General features: G+C 35.1%; 5 protein-coding genes and 1 pseudogene across 8 annotated transcripts; 1 reads left to right on the forward strand and 5 right to left on the reverse strand.

The window, feature by feature from the left end:
• The first annotated feature begins 745 nt into the window (after positions 1 to 745).
• On the forward strand, positions 746 to 8,204 carry LOC113563338. The gene is made up of 6 exons (XM_026974806.1): positions 746 to 868; positions 946 to 1,027; positions 1,345 to 2,007; positions 2,058 to 3,916; positions 3,991 to 4,367; positions 8,129 to 8,204. The coding sequence occupies exons 1-6, from the start codon at positions 746 to 748 to the stop codon at positions 8,202 to 8,204; spliced, it is 3,180 nt and encodes a 1,059-aa protein (XP_026830607.1).
• A 9-nt stretch (positions 8,205 to 8,213) lies between these two features.
• On the reverse strand, positions 8,214 to 10,868 carry LOC113561435 (farnesol dehydrogenase-like). Its single transcript, XM_026974889.1, has 5 exons — positions 10,550 to 10,868; positions 10,234 to 10,360; positions 9,842 to 9,974; positions 9,403 to 9,543; positions 8,214 to 9,079 (listed from the first exon to the last, which is right to left on the reverse strand). The coding sequence occupies exons 1-5, from the start codon at positions 10,851 to 10,853 to the stop codon at positions 9,011 to 9,013; spliced, it is 774 nt and encodes a 257-aa protein (XP_026830690.1). The 5' UTR covers positions 10,854 to 10,868; the 3' UTR covers positions 8,214 to 9,010.
• A 162-nt stretch (positions 10,869 to 11,030) lies between these two features.
• On the reverse strand, positions 11,031 to 13,332 carry LOC113563373 (annotated as a pseudogene).
• Positions 13,333 to 13,509: 177 nt separating this feature from the next.
• LOC105274794 (farnesol dehydrogenase-like) lies at positions 13,510 to 19,420 on the reverse strand. 4 transcript variants are annotated; one of them, XM_026974893.1, is made up of 5 exons: positions 18,886 to 19,420; positions 18,568 to 18,694; positions 18,168 to 18,300; positions 14,349 to 14,489; positions 13,510 to 14,021 (listed from the first exon to the last, which is right to left on the reverse strand). In XM_026974893.1, the coding sequence occupies exons 1-5, from the start codon at positions 19,187 to 19,189 to the stop codon at positions 13,986 to 13,988; spliced, it is 741 nt and encodes a 246-aa protein (XP_026830694.1). In that variant the 5' UTR covers positions 19,190 to 19,420; the 3' UTR covers positions 13,510 to 13,985. The 4 variants fall into 4 exon arrangements, with proteins under 4 accessions (XP_026830694.1, XP_026830693.1, XP_011329530.2 ...); XM_026974892.1 differs by lacking the exon at positions 14,349 to 14,489 and adding an exon at positions 17,724 to 17,864; XM_011331228.3 differs by lacking the exons at positions 18,168 to 18,300; positions 18,568 to 18,694; positions 18,886 to 19,420 and adding exons at positions 14,812 to 14,944; positions 15,206 to 15,332; positions 15,524 to 16,575.
• A 428-nt stretch (positions 19,421 to 19,848) lies between these two features.
• On the reverse strand, positions 19,849 to 21,975 carry LOC113563372 (farnesol dehydrogenase-like). The gene is made up of 5 exons (XM_026974890.1): positions 21,461 to 21,975; positions 21,143 to 21,269; positions 20,743 to 20,875; positions 20,305 to 20,445; positions 19,849 to 19,981 (listed from the first exon to the last, which is right to left on the reverse strand). Exons 1-5 carry the CDS (start codon positions 21,762 to 21,764, stop codon positions 19,913 to 19,915), a joined length of 774 nt encoding a protein of 257 aa, XP_026830691.1. The 5' UTR covers positions 21,765 to 21,975; the 3' UTR covers positions 19,849 to 19,912.
• A 444-nt stretch (positions 21,976 to 22,419) lies between these two features.
• LOC105274792 (farnesol dehydrogenase-like) lies at positions 22,420 to 24,401 on the reverse strand. Its single transcript, XM_011331221.3, has 5 exons — positions 24,054 to 24,401; positions 23,720 to 23,846; positions 23,320 to 23,452; positions 22,882 to 23,022; positions 22,420 to 22,556 (listed from the first exon to the last, which is right to left on the reverse strand). Exons 1-5 carry the CDS (start codon positions 24,355 to 24,357, stop codon positions 22,488 to 22,490), a joined length of 774 nt encoding a protein of 257 aa, XP_011329523.2. The 5' UTR covers positions 24,358 to 24,401; the 3' UTR covers positions 22,420 to 22,487.
• Between the last annotated feature and the right edge of the window lie 389 nt (positions 24,402 to 24,790).

A 24,790-nucleotide genomic window follows, 5' to 3' on the forward strand; every position in this document is an offset into this window, starting at 1 on the left:
GGTTTAAAGCACATCACAAATCGAAAAGGGGAAGAAACACGAAGTGTACAGTAGTCCCTGGGTGAGGGTGGGAGAGTCTACTCGGACGAAGCATACGCATAATTATGATCGAACGTCACTCAGGAGTTCGTTTGATCATATAATTATGCTCTGCATTCGTCCGAGTAGATAATATAGTCATGTTCCATGCTACTCCCTCTTCCAACAAGCATCTTTAAAGCTTCGCGCCAAAAAACAAAGATTCGCGCTCGCGATTGCCGTCGCATTAGCGCCACCTCGCCGCGCAGTGCGTCTTCATGGTTTAAAGCACATCACAAATCGAAAAGGGGAAGAAACACGAAGTGTACAGTAGTCCCTGGGTGAGGGTGGGAGAGTCTACTCGGACGAAGCATACGCATAATTATGATCGAACGTCACTCAGGAGTTCGTTTGATCATATAATTATGCTCTGCATTCGTCCGAGTAGATAATGTAGTCATGTTCCATGCTACTCCCTCTTCCAACAAGCATCTTTAAAGCTTCGCGCCAAAAAACAAAGTTTCGCGCTCGCGATTGCCGTCGCATTAGCGCCACCTCGCCGCGCAGTGCGTCTTCATTGTGTTTCTTGTTCTCCCGAACAACGCGCATCGTTTCCGCGTGTGCTCCCCATATTTTCGTAAAATGGGGAAACATTCTCGTTCCAAATCGCGTAGACGCGATCACCCTTACGAGAGTGAGTGCGAGTCTTACAAGGAAAATCGCCGATATGGATCTCCGCGGTCAGACCGTGCACGGGGAATCCCCCGCGTGCGTTTTCGTGACCCTCCCGTGTCCTTTGGACCGTCCGAGAGCTTCTGATTTGGAAGGTAAATTGGACAAGTTGTTAGAGGTGCTCACTCAGTCCAGCCCGCTTCAGGAGAGGCGGCGAGAGATCCATGATCATCATTCTAACCTCTCATCCCACAGTCTTTTTCTCCGGAGGGACCGGACATCGAGGCGATCAGCGATTCGCCGACTGAGGTTGTGGAGACTTCCGGCATCACACAGGGTAATTACATATTGTATGTCAGGACTACGAACCATTACCTCGAGTTTGGTCTTGTCCAACGATCATTTAATGATCACGCGGCTGTCCAAGAGACACGCCCGGCATGCATGACATACTTCAGTCTCGGACTATGAACCACTACCACGAGTATGGTCCTGTCCGTCGATCATTCAATGATTGTGAGACTGTTTGATGCCCTTCAGGCTCGGACTACGAACCAGTACCAGGAGTATGGTCTTGTCCGTGGATCATTTAATGATCACGAGCTTGTACATGGAGACACGTCTAAACGGTTGTATGATATTTCCTTTCAGCAGTTCTCCAGGGGGGCGAACCAGAGTTGCCACATATTCCAGAGAATTCCTCCACCGCTCCGGTGCCGGTAGATCCAGCGCACGATGTTGACGCATTCAAAATGAATTTGATGGGCGCCAATCTCGATAGTGCCGCTACGGGTCCATCCGTCCATGATCTTATTACGAAAACTTGGTCGGCCATTATTATCAGCGGCTTGCCCAAAGAGACGACTCTTGCGCTATGCAAGAAGTACCCCGTTCCGCAGAACTTGCCATTTGCTAAGGCTCCTACACTCAACACGGAAGTGGAGCAGGTTATGCCATCGACTTCCGTTAAGAGAGACGACTACCAGGTCATCACGCAAGGTATGGTCGCAGCAGCTATAACGGCTCAGGCACATTTGGTGTCCGAACTTTTGAAGCCGGAAGAGCAATGGGATGGCAAGCGCATTTTTGAGTGGGCGAGCGATACAGGTCGTTTGCTCTCGCATATACATCACGTTTCGAGGAATAGACGTGCTTTGATTACTCCGATGCTGACTCCATCGGCCAGAAACGCGTTAGAGACTTCTATTGATACTCAGCTTTTTGGCGAGCAATATTTAAACAAGATGAAGGAAGCTACAGCGGCAAATAAATTAATGAAAGGCCTGACTACTCTACACCCACCAGCTTCAAAACCAGGTACTTCGAGTGCGGCGAAACCTCAATTTCAACCAAGGTCTTCTTCGCAGGGAAATGCGAAAGCCTTTGCTTACAAACCGAAGTCTCGTCGAGAGGCAAAGGCTGCGCCGCGACCGACGAGACACCGATCGAGGTCTCGCACGAGGAGCTCTCGATACCACCGTTAGAGGTGAGCACTGCTGGTCGTCTGGCTAGATTCGTAGACGCCTGGTCCCAAATTACTAATGAGAAGAGGATCTTGACTGCAATATCGGGATACAAACTTCCCTTTTCTCAAATCCCTCCTTCTCGGCCATATTTACGGGAACCACAGTTGAGCGCGTCCGAACGCTCTCTTTGTGCAGCAGAGATCGACCGTCTTCTTACGAAGGGTGCTATTCAACGCGTTGACTTTGTACCAGACCAATATCTGTCTTCCTATTTTTTGATCGACAAGGCCTCCGGCGACAAACGGTTTATCTTGAATCTCAAACCTCTTAACGAATATATTTTTGCACCTCATTTTAAGCTAGAGGACCTAACGACGGCCACCCGATTGCTATCTCCGGGTTCTTTTATGGCTTCGATCGATTTGGAAGATTCCTATTTTTTGGTTCCAGTTCACGTCACCCACCGGAAGTACCTACGGTTCTCGTTCCAGGAGGAAATCTTTGAATTTTCTGCCTTACCATTTGGTCTTTCTTCAGCCCCGTACATATTTACAAAAATAATGAAACCAGTGATCGCAACATTACGCGAGAGGGGTTATTTGTCTATCGTTTATCTAGATGATCTTTTACTGTTCGGTGACACCTTTCAGGACTGCGCCGCGAACGTCAACGCAACTCTCCAGTTGCTTGCTCATTTGGGTTTTCTCATTAATCCGCAAAAGTGCGAGCTCGTCCCAAGCCGGCGGAGGAAGTATTTAGGTTTTATATTGGACTCCTCCAAGATGACTATATCCTTACCAGAGGACAAGCGAATAGTTATACTTGAACATCTGCGCAAATTCTCCAATAAACAATCTTGCAAGATTCGAGATTTTGCAAGGCTCATAGGAACGCTGAATTCCATTTGCCGAACAGTTGCTTATGGTTTCGTATACATTCGAGACTTTGAGAGAAAAAAGTTCCTCGCTTGCATAGACTCTAATAATGATTACGACGTTCGTATGATGCTACCCACATCACTCCAGCCTGATTTCAGGTGGTGGCTGCACAGGTTGCGCTCCCCACCGATTGAACGACCGTTACTAAGACGAAAATTTTCTCACGTAATTTTTTCAGATGCTTCACCTTCCGGTTGGGGTGCCTCTATGGGTAGGAAGCAAACGCACGGCTGGTGGTCCGACCAGGATAGAGATGAGCATATCAATTTTCTCGAATTGCAGGCTGTGGAATACGCCCTCCGTTCTTTCGTGGACAATCTCCACTCCCGAGACATATTACTCCGGGTCGATAATACGACAGCGATTGCTTACATCAACAGGGGCGGTTCTTCGCGATTTCCGAAACTTTCGGCTCTTGCAAAGTCGATTTGGCAATGGTGTGAGTCCCGCGATTTATATCTTTTTGCATCTTACATTCGATCTGCCGATAATGTCGTGGCCGACAGAGAATCTCGAATCGTTTCGGTTGAAACCGAGTGGGAGATCACTTCCCGCTCTTTCGACAGGATTTTAGAGCATTTCGGTCCTTTCGACATCGACCTCTTTGCGTCCTATATCAACGCAAAATGCCAGACCTTCGTTTCTTGGTTTCCGGATCCGTTCGCGACCGCCATTGATGCTTTTACGCTAGATTGGAGTGAATTTTATTTTTATGCCTTTCCACCTTTCGTATTAATTACTAAAGTTTTACGGAAAATAGTCAATGATGGAGCAGTAGGTGTTTTAGTGGTTCCCAGATGGCCAGCTCAACCGTGGTCCCCAGTTTTTCATAAATTATGTATTTCCGACATAATTGCATTTGAACCAGATCCTAACCTTTTAATTTCTCCCTTCAGGAGTCAACACCCAACGTGGCACAACATTCCCCTGATTGCAGGGAGATTGTCCGGCAAGCTTTTCGCCGAAAAGGATTTCCGGAGGAGTCGATAGAGGTAGCCCTGGCGTCTCTTGCTAATTCGACTCTGGCCCAATATAATAAGCCTATCAGGCTCTGGTGGTCCTTCTGCGCCGAACGCGACATTGACTGGTTTCAGCCTAATACAACGCTAGTTCTCAAGTTTTTAGCCGCACAATTTCATAATATTACGTCTTACGGGACCCTCAATTCATATCGATCAGCAATATCACTGATAACGAATAGTAGTATTGGCTCCGACGAAAGAATTAGACGCTTCTTCAAGGGAGTATCCGTCTTAAAGCCCTCTAAACCGAAGTACGCCTTAAGGGGGGAGCCTGCTTTAGAACGTTGAAAATAAGGTATAATTTTACGAATTGTTTTTGGAGAAACTATACAGCGGATCATTATAAAACTTTGATGCATTTATTAGTACATGTTTAAAGACAAAAAAATTATTTTTTGATTTGAATATATCGCCCGTAGAGGTCGTCCTGGAGGCATCTTAGTGCAGCCGGCATTGTAAATTGGTGAGCATTCTCCTGCCTCCAAATTTCATTCAAATTGAAAAATTGAAATATTTTCTCGTTATTTATGAATTCCCATCGTTGATGAACCTTTAATATTCATAAAAACATTAAGTTAAACAATTATTTTTGCATGAAAAAGTTCAAACACTTTGCCTAAAAATCGTACTTTTGTGTTCCAAGCTCCACCATTTTGGCACTTTTCAACTTTTTTCTTCTCTCTTTGGTTCATCGACGATGGGAATTCATAAATAACGAGAACATATTTCAACTTTTCAGTTTAGACGAAATTTGGAGGCAGGAGAATGCTCACCAATTTGCAATGCCGGCGACGCGGCTGCACTAAGATTTCTCCAGGACGACCTCTACAAGCGATATATTCAAATCAAAAATAATTTTTTTTATCTTCAAACATGTACTAATAAATGCATAAAACTTTGATGCATTTATTAGTACATGTTTAAAGACAAAAAAATTATTTTTTGATTTGAATATATCGCCCGTAGAGGTCGTCCTGGAGGCATCTTAGTGCAGCCGGCATTGTAAATTGGTGAGCATTCTCCTGCCTCCAAATTTCATCCAAACTGAAAAATTGAAATATTTTCTCGTTATTTATGAATTCCCATCGTCGATGAACCTTTAATATTCATAAAAACATTAAATTAAACAATTATTTTTGCATGAAAAAGTTCAAACACTTTGCCTAAAAATCGTACTTTTGTGTTCCAAGCTCCACCATTTTGGCACTTTTCAACTTTTTTCTTCTCTCATTGGTTCATCGACGATGGGAATTCATAAATAACGAGAACATATTTCAATTTTTCAGTTTGGACGAAATTTGGAGGCAGGAGAATGCTCAGCAATTTGCAATGCCGGCGACGCGGCTGCACTAAGATTTCTCCAGGACGACCTCTACAAGCGATATATTCAAATAAAAAATAATTTTTTTTATCTTTAAACATGTACTAATAAATGCATAAAACTTTGATGCATTTATTAGTACATGTTTAAAGACAAAAAAATTATTTTTTGATTTGAATATATCGCCCGTAGAGGTCGTCCTGGAGGCATCTTAGTGCAGCCGGCATTGTAAATTGGTGAGCATTCTCCTGCCTCCAAATTTCATCCCAACTGAAAAATTGAAATATGTTCTCGTTATTTATGAATTCCCATCGTTGATGAACCTTTAATATTCATAAAAACATTAAGTTAAACAATTAGTTTTGCATGAAAAAGTTCAAAAACTTTGCCTAAAAATCGTACTTTTGTGTTCCAAGCTCCACCATTTTGGCACTTTTCAACTTTTTTCTTCTCTCTTTGGTTCATCGACGATGGGAATTCATAAATAACGAGAACATATTTCAATTTTTCAGTTTAGACGAAATTTGGAGGCAGGAGAATGCTCAGCAATTTGCAATGCCGGCGACGCGGCTGCACTAAGATTTCTCCAGGACGACCTCTACAAGCGAATATTCAAATCAAAAAATAATTTTTTTTATCTTTAAACATGTACTAATAAATGCATCAAAGTTTTATAACGATCCGCTGTATAGTTTCTCCAAAAACAATTCGTAAAATATACCTTATTTTCAGCGTTCTAAAGCAGGCTCCCCCCTTAACAGGGGATCCAACGCCTGTTATTACGTACTTGGCCTCGCTATGGCCCCATGAAACCGTGAGCTTAGAACTGCTCACTCGTAAATTAGCCACACTATTAATTCTCGCCTCGGTTCAGAGGGTACAGACGTTATCTCTCATACGACGCGATAATATACAGTTCCTAGAGAATTCCGTTATTATTAAGGCGCCGGACCGGGTTAAGACTTCGGGGATAAACCGATGTCAACCGGTCATGATATTTCATCATTTTGAAGACCAGCCTGCCCTATCAATCGTTCCACTCCTACGCTTATACACCGAAAAATCCGGAAGCTCTTTGGCAGAGCCTCCTTCGGCCTTATTTGTTCCCTTCAAGAAGCCCGTACGGAGAGCATCCTCTCAGACAATTAGTCGGTGGATTCGATTGACTCTCTCTGAGGGAGGAATTGATACCTCCATATTTTCTACGCATACCACTCGCCATGCTAGTTCTTCAGCGGCGGCTCGACGAGGTATTAGCATTGAGGATATTCGTAAAACGGCAGGCTGGTCTCCGAATTCCTCCACTTTCGCAAATTTTTATAACAGGCCTGTTATGCCATCGACAGATGTGGCACGCACGATTATCTTAAACAGTTAAAACTTTTATTTACGATTACATTTCGTGCTATATTTAGTTTGACCTGTTTACTTTTCGTATTCTCCATATGTTTAAGTTAACATTGTTGTTTTCCGGAGTTTACTGTTCTGTTTTGCGTTATTATTATGTATGTATACTTTGTACCCTTCTTTAAACCCTATACTCAGGGTTACATACGTGTATAACTATTCCCGGCTGTCTCGCAGGAATAAACTCAACTGATCACAAATCGTCAGCTTTGAATAACTACATTATCTACTCGGACGAATGCAGAGCATAATTATATGATCAAACGAACTCCTGAGTGACGTTCGATCATAATTATGCGCATGCTTCGTCCGAGTAGACTCTCCCACCCTCACCCAGGGACTACTGTACACTTCGTGTTTCTTCCCCCTTTTCGATTTGTGATGTGCTTTAAACCATGAAGACGCACTGCGCGGCGAGGTGGCGCTAATGCGACGGCAATCGCGAGCGCGAATCTTTGTTTTTTGGCGCGAAGCTTTAAAGATGCTTGTTGGAAGAGGGAGTAGCATGGAACATGACTACATTATCTACTCGGACGAAGCATACGCATAATTATGATCGAACTTCACCCAGGAGTTAGTTTGATCATATAATACTGCGCCGAAAAAAGTGTCCTTCCGGTGACGGCAAGATGGTGTGCTATCTTTTCCACACCACCTTGCGGTAGATAGCTTGGTGCGTTTTTTATAGTGGTTTCCCCGGTAGGCCTAATCCACTCTCGTTATTTATCACTCTCGTTATTAATGATCATTAATATAAAAGTTGCTCAAAATGCCTTCCTCCTGCTTGTACACACAATTCGGCCCTTCGAACAATGTCGCGCGTTGCACGGTGCGCCATATCGGGCCGAACTTTGTGTACAAGCAGGAGGGAGGCATTTTGAGCAACTTTTATATTAATGATCATTAATAACGAGAGTGATAAATAACGAGAGTGGATTAGGCCTACCGGGGAAACCACTATAAAAAAACGCACCAAGCTATCTACCGCAAGGTGGTGTGGAAAAGATAGCACATCATCTTGCCGTCACCGGAAGGACACTTTTTTCGGCGCAGTATTATTATGTCATGATCGCTCGCCGCTCGCCGTTCGCCGCTCACCGCTCGCCGCCGCGTTACTCCGCCTCTCGCTATCGGACGCGTCCGTCGTCGCTAGGAGATCTAAGAAGTAAATACCTACTGAGTCCGGCCTCTCGCTCCTCGCGCTCTTATATGTTAATATTAATCGGTTAATAACTCGGTTATTATTGCGAATTTTAGAAAATGATATACGACTTTTCTTTTCAGTTGGACCCAATCTACCACCCTCTTTCGGAATAGAAGTTACTTATCGGACACCCTGTATATAGAAGTAAAGATATAACCATAGATGGAAGTAAAAATATACTTTATTTCCTGTTGTTAATTTCTTAAATCGTGACAAGTGATCCTTATGAAAGAATTTCTTAATTATCCTTTTTTACTTTTATTTCTTAAGGTCCGTTATTATTTACTAATGTCTTTTCATCGACTTTTGATTGTAATAATATTATTGCACGTTATCATGATTCATTTATATTCATATAATATGCAACGGCGCATTTTCTTATCATACAGAACGGTGGAAATATCTTATCATACATAATGATATATACATATACATATATAATGAATGCGTATATATTATATATTATATATGCGCGAAGGACAACTAAATAGACTGATTACACTGGTCAACAATTTTCGACCATTTTTATGTCACAAAAGGAATGCCAGGTCATTTCGATAGGATTTTTCCTGTAGATTACAAATCTGAAACCCAAAATGTTCCATCACGTTACGTTTTTGAGAAAAATGAGGTCACATAGTTAAAAAAAACCTGTTTTTGGCACTTTTTGAACCTCTGTCACAAAGGAACGGGGACGTGATAGAATACTCTATGTGGGCTCAAATTAAAGCTTGAACTTTAAACTTTAATGTTATGAAACAAAAAACCATGTGACAATACTGTGAAGTCATGTAGCATAGGTTTTTTGCAACAAAATCAGTGTTGACCAGTGTTATCGATGTGTTTCTTTTATGTTACATATATCGTTTGATTTCGCATACACCCATTTTGTAAATTGTTCTCATAAAGTTTTCATCATTTTATGTTTTTCACACTTTCATAGAAAAACATGCACGGTACAATTATTTATTAAACACCAACGGTGAAGCTTTAGTTGAAGGTTTATGCGATACGACAATCATTTCACATATCTAAAACATAAATGTTTGTGTATATAATAATTATCTGAAAACAAATTCTTTACTTCTACAACTATTAATTTAAAAGCGAAATTTTTAAAATATTTGATATGGATTCCCCGGACAAATGTATTAGCGTTTGTAAAATTGAGCTACATGGCGACATAAAATATTTTTACATACATAATTCAAGAATATATCATGTATTAATTACATCATTGAAATTTGTTATTTCTTGAAACATAATGTTCATTTCGTTACTAAACATATTTTATAAATAAAATTATAAATTAACAGATTATATATGATAGTTATGTATTTTTTCCTAGTCATACCTGCACGTGGTGTGGTGTACTTAAAACACAAACTACCATATCTGCAATATCTTTAGCTAGTAGAAGACCTGCATCATGCTCTTTAATATAGGATTCAAAATTCATTACCATATCCGTCTCTACTCCTCCGGGGCTGATGTTCTATTTAAAAAAGAATTATTACAGTTTAGGACACATGGTTTTATCATTGCTGCAAAAAAGCAATTATCATACGATATTTAATAGAAACATAATGTATCAAATATATATTATCAAATAGTATCAAATAAAATTATGAACTTTTTGTCTCAATATAAGTTAAATTATGAGAAAGATGTAAAGAGTTGTCGCATAACACTATATTGAATCTGATTCATTATAGTGCATACTTGTAGACTCAATTGCAAGTAGTAATGTAACAATTTATATAATATTATGATAAGGTTTAGGGATTAATTACCGTGACTTTTACGTCAAGGTTTGAGCTTGTCAATTCGTTACGTAGAGTTGCTGCCATGCCAGTAAGAGCATATTTACTGGCAGGATAGACACTCATTGGTAAATTAATTAGCTCTGCATGATGTCCTGTTATACTGTAAATTAAATAAATGGCTATTAATAGTAAGTAGTACAGAATAATTCCGATTATTATTTTTAAGTTTAAGAATTAGTAACACATATGTACACACGATCATAGTTTTACATAAACAAGGAAACAAATTACATAAAACTATTACAAGATCGTCACTAAACCATATTTGATAACGATACAAATTACACAACTTACACACATAAAAATACCAATGGATAGAATTAACTTAATTGCATTGCATTGATTATCATGTTCAATACCTGCTGATATTAATGATGTGAGCCGGTGTTTTGCGTCGTTTGGAGGATTGTACTAATTCCCGTGAACAAATTGTCGCCGCTATCACGTTTACGTTCATAATGTGATGATAGTTTGCTGTTTTTCCCTCTTTCAACAAAAAGTAACAAATATGAAAGATTTTTACGAGTAAAGACAACTTTATTGCAACGTGCAACTTTAAGCTATTATAACGCATCTAGACATTTTGTAAATTTTGTTGCTATGCGAAAAGTTTTTGCGACTAAATCATGTTGAAAAGAAAAAGAATGAATAAAAAAGGAAAAGATTACACTTTACCTATAATCGGCTCAGGATGTACCACGCCAGCATTGTTAACCAATACATCAACACCGCCTAGTTTCTCGTTTGCCCATTTGAACACTCTGAGAATATCTTCTTCCTTTTGAACGTCGCATTGCATTGGATAAATATCGGCTTTGTATTCGCCTTTGATATTTGCCACCAATTCCTGCAATTTCTCTAGTCTTCGTGCGACGGCAATCACTTTCATGCCATTTTTCGCAAGCTCTCTCGCAATTGCTACGCCGATTCCGGCACTCGCTCCAGTGACCAATGCGACTTTTCCTTCCCAACGATCCATTGCAGTGGAAATCCTTCGAAGTATTAGCTGTCGGTTTCATAGCGCAATCTCTTTTAAACGATTTCCCTCATTTACATCGACGATATTGCATATAATTAAGTTGGATTTATCGAGGAAACTGGAAGGGAGAGTACAACCGATTGTGAAGTTATATAGAAGTAGAGCTATAACCATAGATGGAAGTAAAAATATATACTTTATTTCCTGTTGTTAATTTCTTAAATCGTGACAAGTGATCCTTATGAAAGAATTTCTTAATTATCCTTTTTTACTTTTACTTCTTAAGGTCCGTTATTATTTACTAATATCTTTTCATCGACTTTTGATTTTAATAATATTATTGCATGTTATCATGATTCATTTATATTCATATGCAACAGCGCATTTTCTTATCATACAGAACGGTGGAAATATCTTATCATACATAATGATATATACATATACATATATAATGAATGCGTATACATTATATATGCGCGAAGGACAACTAAATAGACTGATTATCGATGTGATCCTTTTATATTACATATATCGTTTGATTTCGCATACACCAATTTTGTAAATTGTTCTCATAAAGTCTTCATCATTTTATGTTTTTCACACTTTCATAGAAAAACATACACAGTACAATTATATATTAAACACCAACGATGAAGTTTTACTTGAAGGTTTATACGGTATGACAATCATTTCACATATCTGAAACATAATAAATGTTTGTGTATATAATAATTATCTGAAAACAAATTCTTTACTTCTACAACTATTAATTTAAAAGCGAAATGTTTAAAATATTTGATATGGATTCCCCGGACAAATGTATTAGCGTTTGTAAAATTTAGCTACATGGCGACATAAAATATTTTTACATACATAATTCAAGAATATATCATGTATTAATTACATCATTGAAATTTGTTATTTCTTGAAACATAATGTTTATTTCTTTACTAAACATATTTTATAAATAACATTATAAATTAACAGATTATATATGATAGTTATGTATTTTTTCCTAGTCATACCTGCACGTGGTGTGGTGTACTTAAAACACAAACTACCATATCTGCAATATCTTTAGCTAGTAGAAGACCTACATCATGCTCTTTAATATAGGATTCAAAATACATTGCCATATCCGTCTCTACTGCTCCGGGGCTGATGTTCTATTTAAAAAAGAATTATTACAGTTTAGGACACATGGTTTTATCATTGCTGCAAAAAAGCAATTATCATACGATATTTAATAGAAACATAATGTATCAAATATATATTATCAAATAGTATCAAATAAAATTATGAACTTTTTGTTTCAATATAAGTTAAATTATGAGAAAGATGTAATAAAGAGTTGTCACATAACACTATATCGAATCTGATTCATTATAGTGCATACTTGTAGACTCAATTGCAAGTAGTAATGTAACAATTTATATAATATTATGATAAGGTTTAGGGATTAATTACCGTGACTTTTACGTCAAGGTTTGAGCTTGTCAATTCGTTACGTAGAGTTGCTGCCATGCCAGTAAGAGCATATTTACTGGCAGGATAGACACTCATTGGTAAATTAATTAGCTCTGCATGATGTCCTGTTATACTGTAAATTAAATAAATGGCTATTAATAGTAAGTAGTACAGAATAATTCCGATTATTATTTTTAAGTTTAAGAATTAGTAACACATATGTACACACGATCATAGTTTTACATAAACAAGGAAACAAATTACATAAAACTATTACAAGATCGTCACTAAACCATATTTGATAACGATACAAATTACACAACTTACACACATAAAAATACCAATGGATAGAATTAACTTAATTGCATTGCATTGATTATCATGTTCAATACCTGCTGATATTAATGATGTGAGCCGGTGTTTTGCGTCGTTTGGAGGATTGTACTAATTCCCGTGAACAAATTGTCGCCGCTATCACGTTTACGTTCATAATGTGATGATAGTTTGCTGTTTTTCCCTCTTTCAACAAAAAGTAACAAATATGAAAGATTTTTACGAGTAAAGACAACTTTATTGCAACGTGCAACTTTAAGCTATTATAACGCATCTAGACATTTTGTAAATTTTGTTGCTATGCGAAAAGTTTTTGCGACTAAATCATGTTGAAAAGAAAAAGAATGAATAAAAAAGGAAAAGATTACACTTTACCTATAATCGGCTCAGGATATACCACGCCAGCATTGTTAAACAATACATCAACACCTCCTAGTTTCTTGTGGGCCCATTCGAACACTTTGAGAATATCTTCTTCCTTTTGAACGTCACATTGCATTGGATAAATATCGGCTTTGTATTCGCCTTTGATATTTGCCACCAATTCCTGCAATTTCTCTAATCTCCTCGCGACGGCAATCACTTTCATGCCATTTTTCGCAAGCTCTCTCGCAATTGCTGCGCCGATTCCGACACTCGCTCCAGTGACCAATGCGACTTTTCCTTCCTAACGATCCATTGCAGTGGAAATCCTTCGAAGTATTAGATGTCGGTTTCATAGCGCAATCTCTTTTAAACGATTTCCCTCATTTACATCGACGATATTGCATATAATTAAGTTGGATTTATCGAGGAAACTGGAAGGGAGAGTACAACCGATTGTGAAGTTATATAGAAGTAGAGCTATAACCATAGATGGAAGTAAAAATATATACTTTATTTCCTGTTGTTAATTTCTTAAATCGTGACAAGTGATCCTTATGAAAGAATTTCTTAATTATCCTTTTTTACTTTTATTTCTTAAGGTCCGTTATTATTTACTAATATCTTTTCATCGACTTTTGATTTTAATAATATTATTGCATGTTATCATGATTCATTTATATTCATATGCAACAGCGCATTTTCTTATCATACAGAACGGTGGAAATATCTTATCATACATAATGATATATACATATACATATATAATGAATGCGTATACATTATATATGCGCGAAGGACAACTAAATAGACTGATTATCGATGTGATCCTTTTATATTACATATATCGTTTAATTTCGCATACACCAATTTTGGAAATTGTTCTCATAAAGTCTTCATCATTTTATGTTTTTCATACTTTCATAGCAAAACGTGCAAGTATTTAAAGACCAACGGTGAAACTTTAGTCTAAGCTTTATGCGGTACTACAATCATTTCATGTATCTGAAACACAATAAATGTTTGTGTAAATAATAATTATCTGAAAAACAAATTTTTACTTCTACAACTATGAATTTAAAAGCGAAAGTTTAAAAATATTTAATTTGGATTTCCCAGACAAATGATATTAGCGTTTGTAAAATTTAGCTACATGGCCGTATAAAATATTTTTACATACATATTTCAAGACTATATTATGAATTAATTATATTACTGAAATTTGTTGTTTACTGAAACATAATGTTCATTTCTTTGCTAAACATGTTATATAAATGAGATTATAAAGTAACAGATTACATATGATAATTACATATTTTTTCCTAGTCATACCTGCACGCGATGTGGCGTACTTAAAACATAAACTACCATATCTGCAACATCTTTAGCTAGTATAACACCGATATCATTCTCTTTAATATAGGATGCATAATATTCTATCATATCCGTCTCTACTGTTCCGGGAGTGATGTTCTATTTAGAAAAAATTACTACATATTAAAACACATGGTTTTATCATTATTGTTGCAAAAAAAGCAATTATTATACGATATTTAATACAGCATTAATGTATCAAACATATAGTATCAAATAGTCTCAATTAAATCGTGAGCTTATTCAATCATGAGTTAATCATTAGTGTTAAATTAAGTTAAATTATCAGAAAGATATAAAGAGTCGCATAACACTATGTCAAACTGGTTTAATATAGTATGTACTTATAGATTCAACTGTAGTGTAAGTATTAATGTAATAATTTATATAATATTAGAACTTTAAGTTAAGGTATAATTACCGTGACTTTTACATCAAGGTTTGAGTTTATCAATTCGTTACGTAAAGTTGCTGCCATGCTATTAAGAGCAGATTTACTGGCAGCATAGATATTTATTGGGAAATTAATTATCTCAGGCCAATGCGCTGCTATACTGCAAATAAAAAAAATGCCTATTAACAGCACTACAGAATAATTTCGTTTATTATTTGCAAATTTAAGAAGTGGTAACACATATACATTAATAAGATCATAGTTTTTCATAAGAAAGGAGGAAAATCTCATGAAACTATTACATGATCGTCACTAAACTATATTTGATAACGACACAAAATATACAATACTTGCGTATATCGGAATTTCAATATATAGATTTACCTTACTTGCATTTCATTGATAATGTCATATTCAATACCTGCTGATATTAATGATGTGAGCCGGGATTTTGCGCCGTTTGGCGGATTGCACCAATTCTCGTGAACAAATTGCCGCTGCCACCACGTTCACGTTCATAATGTTATGATAGTTTTCCGTTTTTCCCTCTTTCAACAAAAAGTAACAAATATAAAAGATTTTTACGAGTAAAGACAACTTTATTGCAACGTGCAACTTTAAGCTATTATAACGCATCTAGACATTTTGTGAATTTTGTTGCTATGCGAAAAGTTTTTGCGACTAAATCATGTTGAAAAGAAAAAGAAAGAAGAAGAAAAAGGAAACGATTGCACTTTACCTATAATCGTCTCAAGATGTACCACGCCGGCATTGTTAACCAATACATCAACACCTCCTAGTTTCTCGTGGGCCCATTCGAACACTTTGAGGATGTCTTCTTCCTTTTGGACGTCGCATTGCATTGGATAAATATCGGCTTTGTATTCGTCTTTGATATTTGCTGCCAATTCCTGCAATTTCTCTAGTCTTCTCGCGACGGCAATCACTTTCATGCCATTTTTCGCAAGCTCTCTCGCAATTGATGCGCCTATTCCGACACTCCCTCCAGTGACCAATGCGACTTTTCCTTCCCAATGATCCATCACAGCGACAATTCTTCCAAGTATTAGATACTGACTGTCATAGTTTCTTTTGAACGTTTAGCCTCACCAACGCCGACGGTATTGTAATTAAGTTTAATTTATTCATGGAGGAAACTAAAACTTTAACCGGTTGTGAAATTATGTAAAAGTAGACATTTCGAAATTTACTTGTTATTATAATGTTCTTTTTATTCCAACAATAAGGATCTTTGCAATTAATGCAGGTATACATGTTGAAAATATCTTAAAAATATGTCATAAATATATTTTTGTGTCAACTTCCAAAACAATTGTTTATGTACAAAAACGATAAAATTACACAGAAAATTATGCGTGAAGAAGATTGTTTTATTGAGCAACTTACAACATTTGGATATCTCTACGTTGTATTGCTTTGCAATGCAAAAATGTTTCTACTTTCGATTTGCAACGATAATGAATTTTGTGCTTATTCATGGTTAAGTTGCTGTGTTAAATAGAACTTTTCAGTTTTCACGATTGACGGTATACCAACGTAGTTGCATGAGTTATGTTTCATCATGCAAATAATGTTGAAGGTTTGTTTTTTTATATGTATAAAGAGGAGCTTCATATTTTGCGCAACACATTACGTATTGTTTTAATGATTATACGTGTATGTGTGTGTAAATCTAAAAAAACATATAAAAAGTCAAAATAAAGGTAAAAGTAACAAAGACAATTAAGAAAAGTTTATCATTAGGATAAGATTTCACAATTTAAATATATTAATATTAAAAATATGTGAAGGTATGTAAAATTATTTTTACAATGTATGTAAAATTATTTTTACATACCTCCACATATTTTTAATATTAATATATTTAAATTGTGAAATCTTATCCTTGTGATAAACTTTTCTTAATTGTCTTTGTTACTTTTACCTTTATTTTGACTTTTATTTTAGGGCCTGTTATTATATACCTATTTCTTTACCGACGATTTCTCAGTTTCTTAATATTGTTACACATCATCATTATTTATTTATAGTCATGTATTATGTGTATGTAATACTGCATCTTAGAAAATATCTTATCATATAATGACACTTATATACATACACAATGACAAAGGCGCATTATGTATGCACGAAAGATAACTAAATATACTGATTATCTTCTATCATGTACGTCGAAGAATCTTATTTCTTTTGTAATCATAGATTTCTTTTGTAATAGTACGTTTTACAATGATGCACTGAGAGATAAAAACGGTTACATTTACTATATTTAACTATAATTTATTGTAAATGACAACAATATTTGTATTGTAGGTTTACATACATGTGTGTACCTGTATATTCTCTCTTTATAATAGTAATGCATGTAAATATAATGTAATATCGTTTTTTTATGTTTATAAATAAGCAGGCCCCATTATTAATTACTAGTTATCGTTCTGCGGTTTTATAAATCCTATGTAATAAAATCTTCATTCATTTTCTGTATTTCGCACTTTCATAGCAAAACGTGCGCAATACAATTATTTTACCAACTCTGAAGCTTTCCTTGCAGGTAAGTGGGGTACTACACTCATTTCAGTTATCTGAAACATAATAAATGTTTGTATAAATAATACGGAATGCTAATTATCTTAAAACAAATTTTTTGCCTCCACAACTATTAATTTACAAACAAACTGTTAAAAACACTTGATTTGCATTCCCAGACAAATAATATTAGAGTTTGTCGTATTGAGCTGCCCCATAAATATTCCCACATATATAATTCACGAACATTATGTATTAATTATATCACTTAAAATTTGTTGTTTACTGAAACATAATGTTCCTTTCTTTGCTACACTTGTTGTATAAATGAGATTATAAATTAACAGATTACATATGATAATTATACATATATGTTTTCCTAGTCATACCTGCACGCGATGTGGCGTACTTAAAACACAAACTACTGTATCTGCAACATCTTTAGCTAGTAGAACACATATATTATTCTCTTCAATATAGGACGCATAATGCGCTGTCATATCCGTCTCTACTGTTCCGAGGATGATGTTCTATTTAGAAAAAAATTATTACATTGTAAAACACATGTTGTTACCCTTATTATTGCAAAATAAGCAATTATTATACGATATTGAATAGAACATTAATAATGTATCAAACATATAGTATCAAATACAGTCATGAGTTAATCATGAGAAAATCATGATTCCCAAATAAGTTAAATTCTTAGAAAGATAAAGAAGTCGCATAACCAATGTCGAATCTGATTTAATATAGTGCATACTTGTAGACTCAATTGCAAGTAGTAATGTAATACTTTATATAATATTATGATAATGTTAAGGTTTAATTACCGTGACTTTTACGTCAAGCTTGGAGTTTATCAATTCATTACGTAGAGTTGCTGCCATGCTATTAAGAGCAGATTTACTGGCAGCATAGACACTTATTGGGTAAGTAATTAGCTCAGGACAATGCCCTGCCATGCTGCAAATAACAAAAATGGCTATTAAAAATACCATAGAATAATTTTGTTTATTATTTGCAAATTTAAGAATTAATAACACATATGCACACATATACACCAATAAGATTATAGTTTTACATAAGAAAGGAGAAAAATCGCATGCAACTATTACAAGATGGTCACTAAACCATATTTGATAAGGATACAAATTACACAACTTACACACATCGAAATTCCAATGGATAGAATGAACTTAATTGCATTGCATTGATTATCATGTTCAATACCTGCTGATATTAACGATATGAGCCGGTGTTTTGCGCCGTTTGGCGGATTGCACTAATTCCCGTGAACAAATTGCCGCCGCTATCACGTTTACGTTCATAATGTGATGATAGTTTGCTGTTTTTCCCTCTTTCAACAAAAAGTAACAAATATAAAAGATTTTTACGAGTAAAGACAACTTTATTGCAACGTGCAACTTTAAGCTATTATAACGCATCTAGACATTTTGTGAATTTTGTTGCTATGCGAAAAGTTTTTGCGACTAAATCATGTTGAAAAGAAAAAGAAAGAAGAAGAAAAAGGAAACGATTGCACTTTACCTATAATCGTCTCAAGATGTACTACGCCGGCATTGTTAACCAATACATCAACACCTCCTAGTTTCTCGTGGGCCCATTCGAACACTTTGAGGATGTCTTCTTCCTTTTGGACGTCGCATTGCATTGGATAAATATCGGTTTTGTATTCGTCTTTGATATTTGCTGCCAATTCCTGCAATTTCTCTAGTCTTCGTGCGACGGCAATCACTTTCATGCCATTTTTCGCAAGCTCTCTCGCAATTGATGCGCCTATTCCGACACTCGCTCCAGTGACCAATGCGACTTTTCCTTCCCAATGATCCATCACAGCGACAATTCTTCCAAGTATTAGATACTGACTGTCATAGCTTCTTTTGAACGTTTAGCCTCACCAACGCCGACGGTATTGTAATTAAGTTTTATTTATTCATGGAGGAAACTAAAACTTTAACCGGTTGTGAAATTATGTAAAAGTAGACATTTCGAAATCTACTTGTTATTATAATGTTCTTTTTATTCCAACAATAAGGATCTTTGCAATTAATGCAGGTATACATGTTGAAAATATCTTAAAAGTAAGTCATAAATATATTTTGGCGACAACTATTTGCAAAAAAATTGCTTAGATAGCAGAAAAATGTTAGAAATATGCAGGAAATTGATTATGCATGAAGAAGATTTCTTTATTGAACAACTTTAAAAGATTTGCATATCTCTACATTACATTGTTTTGCAATGCGAAACTGTTTCTACTTTCGATTTGCAACGATAATGAATTTCGTGTTTTTTTTATGTTTATAACTAAGCAGGCCGAATTATTAATTACTATTTATTGTTCTGCGGATTTATAAAATTTATTATATTTGATAGCACTCTTTAATTATACGGATGTTGCAAGTGCGAACGTGTGTCCAGGCTAGCCGAAATGCATCACTTCTTCTATCATAAAGATATTGTAATGTAATAAAATAAAAGGAGAATTAATCCAATAAAATCTTCATATATTTTATGTTTTTCACACTTTCATAACAAAACATGCACGGTACAATTATTTATTAAACACCAACGGTGAAGCTTTAGTTGAAATTTTATGCGATACGACAATCATTTCATATATCTAAAACATAAATGTTTGTGTATATAATAATTGTCTGAAAACAAATTCTTTACTTCTACAACTATTAAGTTAAAAGCGAAATTTAAAAAATATTTGATATGGATTCCCCGGACAAATGTATTAGCGTTTGTAAAATTGAGCTACATGGCGACATAAAATATTTTTACATACATAATTCAAGAATATATCATGTATTAATTACATCATTGAAATTTGTTATTTCTTGAAACATAATGTTCATTTCGTTACTAAACATATTTTATAAATAAAATTATAAAATAACAGATTATATATGATAGTTATGTATTTTTTCCTAGTCATACCTGCACGTGGTGTGGTGTACTTAAAACACAAACTACCATATCTGCAATATCTTTAGCTAGTAGAAGACCCATATCATACTTTTTAATATAAGATTCAACATTCATTATCATATCCGTCTCTACAAATCCGGGACTGATGTTCTATTTAAAAAAGAATTATTACAGTTTAGGACACATGGTTTTATCATTGTTGCAAAAAAGCAATTATCATACGATATTTAATAGAAAAGTAATGTATCAAATATATATTATCAAATAGTATCAAATAAAATTATGAACTTTTTCTCTCAATATAAGTTAAATTAAGAGAAAGCTATAAAGAGTTGTCGCATAACACTATATTGAATCTGATTCATTATAGTGCATACTTGTAGACTCAATTGCAAGTAGTAATGTAATAATTTATATAATATTATGATAATGTTAAGGTTTAATTACCGTGACTTTTACGTCAAGCTTGGAGTTTATCAATTCATTACGTAGAGTTGCTGCCATGCTCTTAAGAGCAGATTTACTGGCAGCATAGACACTTATTGGGTAAGTAATTAGCTCAGGACAATGCCCTGCCATGCTGCAAATAACAAAAATGGCTATTAAAAATACCATAGAATAATTTTGTTTATTATTTGCAAATTTAAGAATTAATAACACATATGCACACATATACACCAATAAGATTATAGTTTTACATAAGAAAGGAGAAAAATCGCATGCAACTATTACAAGATGGTCACTAAACCATATTTGATAAGGATACAAATTACACAACTTACACACATCGAAATTCCAATGGATAGAATGAACTTAATTGCATTGCATTGATTATCATGTTCAATACCTGCTGATATTAACGATATGAGCCGGTGTTTTGCGTCGTTTGGAGGATTGCACTAATTCCCGTGAACAAATTGCTGCCGCTATCACGTTTACGTTCATAATGTGATGGTAGTTTGCTGTTTTTCCCTCTTTCAACAAAAAGTAACAAATATAAAAGATTTTTACGAGTAAAGACAACTTTATTGCAACGTGCAACTTTAAGCTATTATAACGCATCTAGACATTTTGTAAATTTTGTTGCTATGCGAAAAGTTTTTGCGACTAAATCATGTTGAAAAGAAAAAGAAAGAAGAAGAAAAAGGAAACGATTGCACTTTACCTATAATCGTCTCAAGATGTACCACGCCGGCATTGTTAACCAATACATCAACACCTCCTAGTTTCTCGTGGGCCCATTCGAACACTTTGAGGATGTCTTCTTCCTTTTGGACGTCGCATTGCATTGGATAAATATCGGCTTTGTATTCGTCTTTGATATTTGCTGCCAATTCCTGCAATTTCTCTAGTCTTCGTGCGACGGCAATCACTTTCATGCCATTTTTCGCAAGCTCTCTCGCAATTGATGCGCCTATTCCGACACTCGCTCCAGTGACCAATGCGACTTTTCCTTCCCAATGATCCATCACAGCGACAATTCTTCCAAGTATTAGATACTGACTGTCATAGCTTCTTTTGAACGTTTAGCCTCACCAACGCCGACGGTATTGTAATTAAGTTTAATTTATTCATGGAGGAAACTAAAACTTTAACCGGTTGTGAAATTATGTAAAAGTAGACATTTCGAAATTTACTTGTTATTATAATGTTCTTTTTATTCCAACAATAAGGATCTTTGCAATTAATGCAGGTATACATGTTGAAAATATCTTAAAAATAAGTCATAAATATATTTTGGCGACAACTATTTGCAAAAAAATTGCTTGGATAGCAGAAACATGTTAGAAATATGCAGGAAATTGATTATGCATGAAGAAGATTTCTTTATTGAACAACTTTAAAAGATTTGCATATCTCTACATTACATTGTTTTGCAATGCGAAACTGTTTCTACTTTCGATTTGCAACGATAATGAATTTTGTGTTTTTTTTATGTTTATAACTAAGTAGGCCGAATTATTAATTACTATTTATTGTTCTGCGGGTTTATAAAATTTATTATATTTGATAGCACTCGTTAATTATACGGATGTTGCAAGTGCGAACGTGTGTCCAGGCTAGCCGAAATGCATCACTTCTTCTATCATAAATATATTGTAATGTAATAAAATAAAAGAAGAATTAATCCAATAAAATCTTCATATATTTTATGTTTTTCACACTTTCATAACAAAACATTCACGGTACAATTATTTATTAAACACCAACGGTGAAGCTTTAGTTGAAGGTTTATACGGTATGACAATCATTTCACATATCTGAAACAGAATAAATGTTTGTGTATATAATAATTATCTGAAACCAAATTCTTTACTTCTACAACTATTAATTTAAAAGCGAAATTTTTAAAATATTTGATGTGGATTCCTCGGACAATATATTAGCGTTTGTAAAATTGAGCTACATGGCGACATAAAATATTTTTACATACATAATTCAAGAATAGATCATGTATTAATTACATCATTGAAATTTGTTATTTCTTGAAACATAATGTTCATTTCGTTACTAAACATATTTTATAAATAAAATTATAAATTAACAGATTATATATGATAGTTATGTATTTTTTCCTAGTCATACCTGCACGTGGTGTGGTGCACTTAAAACACAAACTACCATATCTGCAATATCTTTAGCTAGTAGAAGACCCATACTATGATTTTTAATAAAAGATTCAACATTCATTATCATATCCGTCTCTACTCCTCCGGGGCTGATGTTCTATTTAAAAAAGAATTATTACAGTTTAGGACACATGGTTTTATCATTGTTGCAAAAAAGCAATTATCATACGATATTTAATAGAAAAGTAATGTATCAAATATATATTATCAAATAGTATCAAATAAAATTATGAACTTTTTGTCTCAATATAAGTTAAATTAAGAGAAAGCTATAAAGAGTTGTCGCATAACACTATATTGAATCTGATTCATTATAGTGCATACTTGTAGACTCAATTGCAAGTAGTAATGTAATAATTTATATAATATTATGATAATGTTAAGGTTTAATTACCGTGACTTTTACGTCAAGCTTGGAGTTTATCAATTCATTACGTAGAGTTGCTGCCATGCTCTTAAGAGCAGATTTACTGGCAGGATAGACACTTATTGGGTAAGTAATTAGCTCAGGACAATGCCCTGCCATGCTGCAAGTAACAAAAATGGCTATTAAAAATACCATAGAATAATTTTGTTTATTATTTGCAAATTTAAGAATTAATAACACGTATGCACACATATACACCAATAAGATTATAGTTTTACATAAGAAAGGAGAAAAATCGCATGCAACTATTACAAGATGGTCACTAAACCATATTTGATAAGGATACAAATTACACAACTTACACACATCGAAATTCCAATGGATAGAATGAACTTAATTGCATTGCATTGATTATCATGTTCAATACCTGCTGATATTAATGATATGAGCCGGTGTTTTGCGCCGTTTGGCGGATTGCACCAATTCTCGTGAACAAATTGCCGCTGCCACCACGTTCACGTTCATAATGTTTTGAAAGCTTACCGTTTTTCCCTCTATCAACAATAAGTAACAAATATAAAAGATTTTTACGAGTAAAGTCAACCTTAAATATTTGTATTGTCGCAAGGTGCGACTTCGAGATATTACGTATAATACATCTAGACATTTTATGAATTTCGTTGCTATGCGAAAAGGGTTTGCGACTAAATCATGTTGAAAAGAAAAAGAATGAATAAAAAAAGGAAAAGATTGCACTTTACCTATAATCGGCTCAGGATATACCACGCCGGCATTGTTAATTAATACATCAACACCGCCTAGTTTCTCGTTTGCCCATTTGAACACTCTGAGAATATCTTCTTCCTTTTGGACGTCGCATTGCATTGGATAAATATCGGTTTTGTATTCGCCTTTGATATTTGCCGCCAATTCCTGCAGTTTCTCTAATCTTCTCGCGACGGCAATCACTTTCATGCGATTTTTCGCAAGCTCTCTCACGATCGCTGCGCCGATTCCGACACTCGCTCCGGTGACCAATGCGACTTTCCCTACCCAACGATCCATCGCGATGAAACTCCTACGAAAGATTACACACCAGTTCCTGTGCCGCAGTCTCTTTTGAACGTTTACCCTCACCACTATCGACAGCAGTGCAATTCAGTTGTGTCGATCTAGCAAAGAGACTGAAAGGAATCAATTACAACAAAAAGCTATAGAGATTTAAAAAATCAGAAATAGTGATTTAAAAAAATCATTTATTGCATATTAATGCAGAAGAAGCATTTGCTGTATATTAAGATGCGTTTTAAATATGTTATTATACTTTTGCAAATTAATGCAATTTTATGTACGTTATGTTAGAGAGATATCAGAAAGAAAAGTGCTTACAATATTAAATGTATATTGATTTTTGATGAACCACTCTCAAATCAAAACAACTTGTAAAATAGATTGATAAAAGAATTGCTCAAGTAAAACGATGATTTCATTCACGGTA

This window comes from Ooceraea biroi, chromosome 14 (assembly GCF_003672135.1).
Source record: "Ooceraea biroi isolate clonal line C1 chromosome 14, Obir_v5.4, whole genome shotgun sequence".
In the NCBI taxonomy this organism is placed as follows: Eukaryota; Metazoa; Arthropoda; class Insecta; order Hymenoptera; family Formicidae; genus Ooceraea; species Ooceraea biroi.